The 10,953-nt window shown below is 60.6% G+C and overlaps 1 protein-coding gene across 1 annotated transcript; it reads right to left on the bottom strand.

Moving 5' to 3' along the window:
- Nucleotides 1-811: 811 nt before the first annotated feature.
- LOC114499204 (butyrophilin subfamily 3 member A2-like) lies at nt 812-10,055 on the bottom strand. The gene is made up of 7 exons (XM_036030032.1): nt 9,928-10,055; nt 9,371-9,712; nt 8,183-8,464; nt 6,921-7,217; nt 6,654-6,717; nt 1,117-1,190; nt 812-870 (listed from the first exon to the last, which is right to left on the bottom strand). Exons 1-7 carry the CDS (start codon nt 10,004-10,006, stop codon nt 812-814), a joined length of 1,197 nt encoding a protein of 398 aa, XP_035885925.1. The 5' UTR covers nt 10,007-10,055.
- Nucleotides 10,056-10,953: the final 898 nt, after the last annotated feature.

The raw sequence follows: 10,953 nt of genomic DNA, 5'->3' as shown, positions 1-10,953 counted from the left end.
CTGGGGAGCCCGCTGCACACGGGCTGGAATCCTCTTTCAGCTTCTTGACGTTGGCAACGATGATGATGATGATGCCCAGAGAAACCCCAGGAAAATTGAACAGCTCCCGACAAAACCACCGCTATCTGCCCTCTGACGTCAGGAGAAACAGGAAACGTGGCAGTCAATGCACACGCTGACATACTTTCCAGCAGCCATGGGATCCAGTCCAGATTGACCCCACGTGCGCTCATGAAGCGCGTGAAAGCCCTCAGTTGGAGCACCTGCACCCCGAGTCCTTGGCAGCGCTGCTCACCAGGAGGAGACACGGACCCCCTCAGTGAGATGCCCAGAGACACAGACAAAGCCCCCACGTGTGCGCACAGACACACCCACTGCAACCCATCACCACAGGATGGAGGACCCCTGTCCTTGTAGCACTGTGAATACACCGGGGGACAGGGGCTCCCTGAGGCACTCAGATACAGACACCCACCCAGGTGACCCCATGTCACGTGGGCCCCAAACTCCACCCAACATCGTGAGACGTCCCCTCTGACCCCTCCAGGGGGTGTTTCGTTTTCAGAACCTGCAGGTGGCTCTTTGGGTTGCTGTGAGTTAGTTTCTGTGTCTGCTGGGACCTAAGGGTCCAACTCCTCCCGGGCCTGGGGTCGTCCAGGGTCCCCAACACCACTGACTGAAAAGCTGTCCTTGCCATAGAGTGGTCGGGGCTCAGGGTCTGTTTGTTTAAAAGTGTCCCCGAGTCCCTGAGCAGGAGAGTGAACACCACCACACGTGTCTGTCTGCACCTACGTCTGAGTGTCCCTTGGCCTCACAGAGAGGTGACGCCCTGGCAGGTCCCACTGAGACCCAGGGGCTGGGGACACGAGCCTGAACCAGAGAAGCCAGACACACAGGCCACATATCACTGGATTCTGTGTCTGTGACCCGTCCTGAACAGGGGGTCCGTCCCAGAAAGTAACTCGGGGTTGCTGGGGGCTGAGGGGGAGGAGGCGCTGCTGGTCCCAGGGCTGATGGGAAGGAGCGGGAACGGCACTGCCCCTGTCAGACGGCTCCCCCGGGTCACAGGGTCTCCTCTCCTCAGACAGACCCCTTAACAACAGGACCCCCTCTCACCTGGACCGGGTGGGCCGCACACCGTGTCCGCCATGGAGTTGCACTGCTGCAGGACCTCTGTCCCCTCGGGACACCTGGGGGTGGGGGGGACACAGCTTCACTGTTCCTGCCTCCACGTCTCTCCAGCCCCAGGCTCCCGGGTCCGCACTGTCACCAACAGAAAGGGTCTCCGTGGGGCGCTTCCCCAGCCCACTTTGGGGAGCACTGTGTGCTGTGATCACAGACCCCATGAGGGGCCCGGGGTCACAGGAAGCCCCAGCCTCACCCCAGAACCAGCCCTGGTCCCACCAGGAGGACGGTTGACCTGTTTTCCCGTGATGGACGTCCATGGCCGTGTGTGTGGGCCTGGGACCTGGAGGGGAGGGGTCCGTCCTGCTTTAGCAAAGGCTGGGGATGCAGCTGCTCCCGCCTCCCTGTTGCCAGCTGAGGGCGCACGGTCAGTGCAGCGCGTTCTGGCATCCCGTGCAGGTTCGCCCACGCCCGGGGCAGTGACTCACTTGCTGAGGACCCCCTGTGGGTGCTTCTGGGCGCCCCCCCTCACTGCAAGGCAGAGCAGCACCTGTCCAGGCCTCGCAGTCACCGGCCCCGTGCTTCCTCCTGCCCCGGGTCCCCACCTTCGTTCTGGGGAGCTCGGGACTTATTCTCGGACCCCAAACTCAAGACCACAAAGGGAAAAAGGCTGGAGACTCAGGTTCGACAGGTTTAGCAACCGAAAGTGTTGGGAATAAGGAAATTAAGAACTAAATTTCCTCTAATAGACAAGAACCACATTGTAGCTAAGAGGAAATGATAAGGGAGACACAGGGCAGTTAAGCAAACATCCCGTGTCTAGCGGACGCTCTCCCCTGGGTAGGCTAGATAAGCAGTGCTTTGTAGTTGTTAATGAGAAAATAGAAAACTAGCTAGCTAGAGCCAGGAGATGACTAGGTGAATGAACAAACAGCCTGCCTTCCCGCCTTATGCAAGAATGCTTGGTTGGAAATTCCCGCGCGCGGTCTCTGTAAGCGAATTGCTAACTGCCACGTCTGCTTCTGTATAACGCTTGCTTGCCCGCCCCTATATAAGAACGTAGTTGTACATGCTCGGGGGGGCTCTCGTTTGCAGCTCCTTGTGGGCACTGTGTCGCTGGACACTTTGAGAGTTCGCCCCTGCGCAGGTTAAACTTGGCCAATAAAATAACATCTTTGAACCCCTGAAAGTCTCCGATATTGGTTCTCGCGTGTGCTGGATGCTACAAAAGCACGTCCAGCCTGTCCCTTTGCTGTCCTGTGACCACTGCAGGGACATGGAGAAGAGGGGTACAGCGTGGCTAGAAGGGGCTGTGGAGCCGAGGTGTGGTCTCTTTAGGAGGAACTGCCGCTCCTGGTCCCTCTGCCCACCCATTTCTGCCCCAGCCATTTCCCCCACCCCCACCGGCAACCCAGAAAGCACCTAGAGAGGCGGAGCCAGGCTCCCCAAGGCAGTTTCCTGTTTTGCTCTCTGCTGAGGGCGCAGCTGGGACAGAGCAGCGTTAACCCTTGCCACTCTGGGCATTTTAGTCTTAGGTCAAAGTTCACAACCACCCCCTCCACCCCAGTGACCCACTGAATCACCTGGAGTCCCACCAAAGAAATGTGAGGAAAGTCCCCCAGCGCCCGGGAGGGGCAGTTTCACACAGTGAGAAGCAGGCCCAGGAGGCAGTGGTCCCATCTGCTGTCCCGGGAGCCAGCTGAGGACGTGGACCCACAGGGCCTGGGTGGCCCCACCAACTGCCCCTCTCTGCCCTGCTGCCCGGCCCATGTCCTGCTTTGGTTCCTCTGGGACCACCGTACCCAGTGCTCCGTCCCCAGGGCCAGAGTGGGCGGCCTGCCTCTGCTGGGGCAGCCCGGGGTGCCAGGAGGGAGGGTGGGGCAGCGGGCACAGACCCCACAGCCCGCTGCAGAGGGAGGCCGTGGCCCCCGCCCACAGCTCAGGAAAGACAGGGGAGAAGCGGGAGGGAGGAGGGCACAGGAGGGACCCTGGGGCCTGGACATCCATGTGTTTCCCCCTGACCCCCAAGGCCCAGGGCAGGACGGGGGCGGGACAGGGTGCTCACCAGTGGGCACTTGGGCTGCTCCCAGCACTGGGCTCCTGTAAACTGTGCTGCTGTGAACGTGGGGGGCAGGGCGCTTTTGGATTGGGGGTTCAGGATTAGTAGGGTGTGGTCTCCGCAGGGGTCGCTGGGTCAGAGTCAGATCCCCCATCAGCTCCCCGAGGACCCCCACACAGTTCCCACAGGGGCGGCGCCCATGTGCGCCCCCGCCAGCAGGGCACAGGGCTGGCTCCCTTCGCCCCCCACCGCGCCCGCCCCTGCTGTCGGTGGGCGAGCTGGTGCGGCCTGCTGGCCGGTGGGCACACCTGCCCGAGTGTGCGGAGGTCCCGCTGGGAACCACCCGGTTCCTTCCTGTGTTGGAGGGGACTGGAGGGGGGGAGCCCGGGACTTCGTGATGCAGCATTTAAAGTCTCACCCTTGTCCTTCAGCGGGGTCGCAGAGAAGTTTGGTGAAAGCACAGAACAAGTGACGGGTGAGTTCCCAGAGGGCCCCTGAGGGCCCCTGTCAGCCCCGGGTGCTATGGACCCCAGCCCGCCGCCGACTCAGTACAGAACCTGGAAATCAAACCTGGGTGGAACCGCCGGCGGGGAGCAGGACGGCCCTGGGGGGGCTGCTGTGACTCCGGAAGGGGACTTGGGAGAAGTCTTCCTCTCTCTCGGCTGACTGAAAACTCGGTGTGCCCCTCACTCACGGGAACGGGGCACAGAATCCCCGAGGAGAAAGGTGTCTGTTCACCTGGGAGAGTCCAGCAGGAGACTCACCCAGTGACGCTCCTTCCCAACCAGGACTGCCGACCAACCACACTCACTGTGACAGGTGGAGAAAGGAACGTAAAAGAGGAAGCACGAGCCATCAGGAAGACCGAGGGGAAGAGCAAAGGGGGGAGCAGCGCCAGGTCACAAGTTAGTAAGAAACCACTGAGAGACCCCAGACCCCAGACCCCACTTTAGAATCTGAGGACGGACGGGAACCACCGCCTTGAAGAACAGCTTCACCGTCTGAGCGAGCCGAGGCAGGGGGATCCTCAGCTACCTTGAAACACTGAAGTATGACACCTCCTGGGGGCCCTCGTGTCCGAGGGACGCTGGTGCAGGTGTGGGGGAAGACGGCCGTGGCGGTCGCACACGGGGACACCAGGATGGTGGCGGGTCTCCCCCACTGGAGGGGGGCCCAGTGGGACAGGGAGGCCGAGCCCCACCCCACCCCCCGGCACAGGACGGTGCGGTAGCGAGTCGCTGGGGACAATCGCTCCATCGTACGTCCCGAGTTACCAAGGAGGACGGACGTGTGTTTAGGACGAGAACAGAGTGAAGAAGCTGCTTCCTCTGAAAGGAGAGTGTCGTCACGGTGCAGGAACCCGGACAGAGGACAGACGGCCCGAGGGGGGGCAGGAATGCCAATGCCAAGGGCTTTGTGGGGGGCACGCGGTGCTGGGGCTGAGGGGTCTGCGTGTCCCCAGGATCTGTCCTACTCTAGGGAGTGACCGCTGGGGACTGAACGTGACCTGAGCTGACTCTTGTTCGGAGGGCTTCTGCCATGGGGACGCCAAGCGACCCATGAGCTCTGACTATCACGCTGCCCACAGGGGCCCCCAATTGCAGGTGGGGGTTGGAAGGCTGTGCGGACCCCGGGGACGTCACAGAAGCTCAGCTGGGAGAACGTGGGCCGGGCATTGTGGCCCCTGACCGCGTCGACAAACAGGCATGGGACTCAACCTCATGACACCCGAGGACTCAGGACCTGGGGACCCCCGAAACCAGACTTTATGAACTGAAGCCATGCCCCTCTGTGACAGTGGCAGGAAACCCTCACACCTCTGCTACGAAGCCAGCGTGGGCTTCAGGCTCAGAGTCGGTCCAGTGTTTCCCGCCCAGGGAGTGAGAATAGAGTCGGTGGCCTCGGTGGAGCTGACCTGTGACACGAGAAATCAGGGTGCCGACGGCCCCCCACCCCGTGGGAACGGCTTTCGCCCGCGCTCCGTTCCGGGCACAACCATCGGGCTTTGCGTTTCCCTGTGTGCTCTGTTCCTTCTGCTGACCGCACGGTCTGGGAGTCAGCTGTGTGGGCCTGAAGGCAGCACTTCAGGAGACAAACTAATGAAACCAAATCTCACACAGTCCACTGGTGCCCGGTGACCCCGAGTGCAGAGCCTTCTTGAGTGGACCCCTCAGAGAGCGAGCCCCTCGTGTTCTGGGGCAGGGGGAGCGGGGTGGGGGGGGAGAGTGAGCCTGGATTAAGTTCCTTGTTGCAGGAACAGCACAGACCCGGGCTCTCCGAACCGCACGGACCCCTGTTGCAGAGTCAGATCGTGTCCCTCCTTCCCGGGCATCTCTGGGGCTTTGTCGCAGGCAGCGCCTCCTTGCAGCGCCCCCGGGGCCAGCGGACATGCAGGCTCATTGGAATTACACGGCAGCGAGCACACTGTCGCTCACTCTCCATCTTCTGTGGTCCTGCACCCTCTCCCCTCACCTTCGTGTCCACGGGGGGTTGTTTATAACCCCCTTCGTGTCATTGTAGTGCGGGTAATGGGCAGGCACCAGATTCCTCCACTTAACAAGGCATCTGGCAAAGTCGTCCTCATATCCTGATGTCTGGGCCACTGCGCTTTTCAGTAGCCACGTAGCTGTCTCCGCCCGTGTGGCAGCGTCCTGTGGTGCTGCCCCGTCAGGATCCCCGGGGCCTCGTGCTCACAGATGACAAGGTGGTTCTCCTACATTCCTGTGGACCTCATGAACCTCCTCCAGCTAGTTTCAGGAACCCCCTGCCCGAATTTGAAGCACATCCTGTTCGTGGCTCAAAAAAGTGAATCACGGAGGGAGCCTTGGCCTGGATCCTGGAAGGCAGGCGTGGCGTGTGCTGTGCGCTGTCACTGCTCCAGCTGGCAACCTGGGCCCACGGTGGGGACAGGCCCTGGGGGCTCAGGATAATCTCGCGGAAGTGACCAACCGGACCAGGAGTAGGAGGTAGGATGTGACCTGGCCGGGCTCCCGACAGGCCTGAGGATCATTCATGTGCAGACAGTGAGCCTGGCAGAAGGGCACCCAGGGCCTGAGGGTGACTGGTGAGCTAAAGCTGCCCTTCCTGATCCCCAGGACCAGAGCGGCTGTGCTGGCACCAGGAGCGAGGTCTGTAACCTCGCTGGGCTCCCGAATGTCTGACCTTTGGGTCTGCCACGTGGGTGGTCTCCCTGAGCTGTCAGAGGACAAGAGTATGAGCAGCACCCGCCTGTCACCTGAGCTGCAGGAAACCCCCACCCCCGCCCCACTGACAGCAGCGCTGCAGCCCCCGGGGCCTCCCTCACCAGAGGAGGATATTTTTCCAGGGATTCTGGGGGTGTCCGGGCCTCGTGTCCCCTAGTGAAGAGAAACCACAGCCCCTTCCCCACTGAGAGTCCACTGCCTGGTGCCACTAGTGTCCTCATTTCCTCCCCTGGGCGGCCAGGGGTGAGGGAAGGGGCTGAGCTCACCCATCACACAGGTCTTCATTCAGGTCCCGGTCCAAAGGTGCTCGGTACCTGGGCTTTCTCTGCCCTGCAGGGAACCACGTGTGGAGTCAGTGACAATGTCACCAGGGACCCCAGGACACACAGGGACGGGGATGGGGACTTACGGAGCGCATCCTGCAGCCTCTCTGGAAATAAAGAGAAGAAGGAAGTCCCATCAAGGATATGCAGAGGAGGAGGCGGGTGGTGGGCGGGGCAGGGAGGTAGGGACCACCCGCAGCTGGGCCTCACCTTGGATGCTTCGCTGCAGCTGCCACTCCTGCCGCAGCTGTGCGCGCGCTGCTTTTCTGTCAGCTCGTGCCGCTTCTCTCTCAGCTTGTGCTGCTTCTCTCTCGGCTTGTGCTGCTTCTCTCTCAGCTTGTGCTGCTTCTTTCTCGGCTCGCTCTATCCCCCTCTCCTGGGACAGGGCCTGGATCCTCTTCCGCCCTTGGTGCAGCCAGCACGCCACCCCCACCAGGAGCTCCCCAAGAACCAGCACCATCACCGCGAGCACCACCACCCAAGGCTGTGTGTCCCTGAAGAAGGGACCTGCAGAGGGATTGCGTCAGCCCCTGAAGGGATCTCTCTGTCCCCAGAGCGCCCAGACTCTCACTGCCACACAGTCAGGACGGTTTTCCTGAAACGTCCCCGCCCCCATGGGATGAGAGGGAGCATGAGGACGCACAGACAGTGTCACTGACGACCCATCTGCACCCTGCCCCCCCCGACTACCTGCCCCCCTCAATCAGAGGAGTCGGGTGACAAAGAACAGACTCTGGGGCTGGGGGCCTGGGTGCCAGTCCCGGGTCTCCTGCCCGACCAGCGCTGTGACCGTGAACTAATGACATAACCGTCTGTTGCTGCGACCTGGTCAGTGAGAGCATGAAGTTAGTGCTTATGCAGTGCCTGCTGCAGGGTGAGTGCCACGCAGGTTTCATTAGGTTTCGAAAACTAAATATACTTAATTTTATCTTGTCTGCAGCAAAAACAGCTCCTATGAGCTGGTGTGCATGCTGTCTCCTCTCTTCTGTGACAACAAACCTCGGAGGGACCAGCTCCCCACAGCCCGCCACCAGAGGGCGCCCACCCCCTCGTTTGTCCTGCTGCTGCCAATTTCCCAGGTGAAAATATTTCCCTGTTCCATCAGATTTGGCATCGTCCTGCGAGTTTTACCTTCCTGGGAACTGATGATGCCCGTTTTGCTCCTTTATCCACCGTGTTCCTTTATGTTGTAAGGACATTAGCCCTTTCACTGAGATTAGGGTTGTACCTATTTTCCCCTGCTGGTGTGTTTGCTGAACTTTCCCATCTGTCCCCACGTCCCACTGCCTGGCACCATGTGTGGCAGGCAGGAAGTGCTCAGAAGGTCTCTGTGACATAAATCACTTCAGGAAAAGGAGCCCCAGGTCCCTGCTCTGTGCCCTCTGTATCCCCCAGGGACCCAGGTCAGCAGCAGACCCCGAGCCTTCCCCCAGGGGCACTGAGGAGCCCAGGGCAGGAGGCAGGGCACTCACCTGCGATGGAAAGCCTGGCTGACCTCTCCTGGCCCACCAGGGGGTTTCTGATGACACAGGAGACCACCTCCCCAGAGCCGCCTTCCAGGATCACAGAGGCTGAGGCTGCATAAAGGCCCTGGGGGTCTGCAGCCTCAGATGCTGCCTCCGAGAACAAGCTCTGTCCCCTGGCGTCTCTCCACTGGATCTGGGGCTGCGGGTACCAGCCGGCAGATGTGCAGTTCACACGGATCCGTCCAGCCTCGTAGCCCGTCATGTTAATGTGGGGATCAGAGCCCAGCGCTGGGGAGAAGTGAGTTGAATTGTGGGGAGCCCTCTGTACTGGTGGGGCTCCCACAGCAGGGAGGGGCTCACATACTGACCAGCCCAGCGGGGACTGACCGGGAGCTGCTCCCAGCGTGTGCTGTGCAGCAGAGACTGATCCCCGAGGGGCCACTGCCTGACCCTGGCTGGACCCTCGTGCTGGATGCAGGGGGCTCTGGGCCAGAGCAGAGGCTGCTTCCCCCAAGTCCCCTTAGAGACTGCCGCAGCCTCCCCTCCCCCCTGCCCCAGACAGGCTGGTCCCTGGCAGAGCCCTCACCCCTCCCTGGGCAAGCATGCAGGTGGTGCCCCTTAGCCTAAGTGGGTCCCACCCCACTGCCCCTGCCTGTCCTGTGGGAGCCTTCCACATCACCCCGACCCTCATCAGGTTCTCCCTGATGCCCCCTCTTTGAGACATCCCGGTGTTCTCGTCCCCAGAGGAGCGTCCTCCATCGCTGCACCGAGGATGGACACAACCTGTCCAACTGCAGCTGTGTTCCCGGGGGTGTGGCTGAGGACATGGGCCCCACAGGTGTTGGCCCTGCAGCTCAGCCTCCTCGACCCCCACAGTGGGTACCTGGAGGCCCATGGCCTTGATCTGGATCACACTGAACCCAAACACCCATGTGCCACCCACTGCGGGGAGGTCTCCGCCTCCTTCCTGTCGCCAACCTCCACTCCCCTGCTGAGACTGGTGGACAGCATGGGGGACTCTGTACTGGGTGCAGGAGGAAGTCACCCCAGGGGTCCCCTGGATCTGTCACCAGCCTCAGAGGAACAGAGATGGAGGTGGGGGTGGATGCCGGTGAGCAGCCCACGTGCTCTGGGGTAGGTCTGCAGCCTCTGCCCCTGCCCAGGGAAGGAGCCTGGAACAAGCCTGAGGCTCACCTGCCACCTGCAGCTCCACCTGGGCTTTTGCATAGAAGTCTCCATCTTGGAAATAACACAGGTAGGTTCCATTGTCAGAGACGCTGACACTGCGAATCCGGAGAGCGGCCTTCCCCACAGTGACGTCCTCTCGTGAAATCGAAGTTCTCCCTCGAAACTGCTCTGCCGGTGTCTCCTCCTGCCCGTGTGCGTACACGTGCACTACCTGCCTGCGGCTGGGTTGCACCCACATCAGCTGCAGGGCCTCAGCGCTCATCTTTGGGGACAGGTGACAGGGCAGGTCTGCGTCTTCACCCACCATGGCCAGGATGGGCTCGGGGGGGCCGACCACAGCAAACTCAGCTGGTCATCAGAAAGGGGGGCCCTGTCAGAGTCAGCAGGCCCAGGGGGCCAGGGGGTGTCCCAGCAGGGAGGGTGAGGTGACAGACAGCTAGATGGTATATCAGCCCTAACACAGGTGCAGTGTAGACGGTCCTTGCAGGGGTGGGTGGAGTCCAGGGTTCTGACTGGGCCCGAAGGGAAAGGATGCACACACACAGACGCACAGCCGGTCCTACCTGAGCAGGGGCTGAGCAGCTGGACCACGGCGAGGCACACAGGGAGGGCAGGCAGTCGGGGCACCAGGCACCTCCCCATCCTGACCTGCTGTGCACAGAAAGGCCAGCAGGGGCTGGGCAGCAGGGACCACCTGGAAGGAGGAGGAGGATTCCACGTGGAGAGGCTGCCTGCCCAGGGCCGACCCGGGCACCACTGCCATCATTGGGGACCTGAGAGCCTCCTCAGCAAATGTCCCCTGGGGGTCTCTTCTCCTTGGATCCCTCCATGGAAATCAGCCATGAAACAGGGAGTGGTAATGCAGGTACCTTATCCCTCGCCAGCAGGGAGGCCCGGATTCTCCTCTGCAAATCTGCTTAGAAGTCCCCACTTGCCCACACTTCCCTGCCCCAGCCAGGTGCCTGCCCCCCTGCACCACCCTCTGAGGAAGGCAGGCCCCTCTGCTCTGAGTCCTCTTTCCCGCTGCTGCCCCCTGCAGGCCGCACTCTGCACAGCAGCCAGCGCATCCTGCCCCCACACCTGCCTCCTGCTCAGCCCCTCCCATTGGCTCCTGTGTCATGCGGGGCAGAAGGCCATGGCCTTGGCCGCCTGTGCTTTAAATTATCTGACTGTTTTAGGGGATGGCTGGGTTTGGGGGGTGTAGCTCAGGGAAAATGGAGACAACTGTACTTAAACAACAATATAAATAAATAAATAAATAATAAAATAACATAATACAATTATCTGAATGGTCTAAAGTTCAAACACTTCCAGAGTGAGGAATATATTTTCACATACTTTGGAGGATATTTATTGTTTTTTATTCCTATCACAGACAATGTTAAAATATAACACCTAAAGCAATGAAATTTAAATAACTTAGAATGGTAATTACATCCTTTGTTTCATGTTAATGTGAACACCTGTGGATGCATTTGGCCACATGTACTCAAGGGGTTACCGAAAAAGAGAATCTGTTTATGAAAAGCGTGTTTTTATTCTCACGCCTTTACCCTTCGGTCACCCTCACATGCTCTCCCCTGGATGGG

This window comes from Phyllostomus discolor, chromosome 6 (assembly GCF_004126475.2).
Source record: "Phyllostomus discolor isolate MPI-MPIP mPhyDis1 chromosome 6, mPhyDis1.pri.v3, whole genome shotgun sequence".
NCBI classification, from domain to species: Eukaryota; Metazoa; Chordata; class Mammalia; order Chiroptera; family Phyllostomidae; genus Phyllostomus; species Phyllostomus discolor.
This window is presented reverse-complemented; position numbering and strand designations above follow the sequence as displayed.

What these genes read in the sequence shown, in the direction of transcription:
- LOC114499204 (XM_036030032.1), bottom strand. Translation starts at nt 10,006, where the DNA reads ATGGGGAGGTGCCTGGTGCCCCGACTGCCTGCCCTCCCTGTGTGCCTC. An exon ending in AGCCAGGCTTTCCATCGCAG is followed by an intron (nt 7,218 to 8,182) that starts GTGAGTGCCCTG and finishes ATCCCTCTGCAG; the next exon opens with GTCCCTTCTTCAGGGACACA. An exon ending in AATGAAGACCTGTGTGATGG is followed by an intron (nt 1,191 to 6,653) that starts GTGAGCTCAGCC and finishes CCCCACCCCCAG; the next exon opens with GTGTCCCGAGGGGACAGAGG.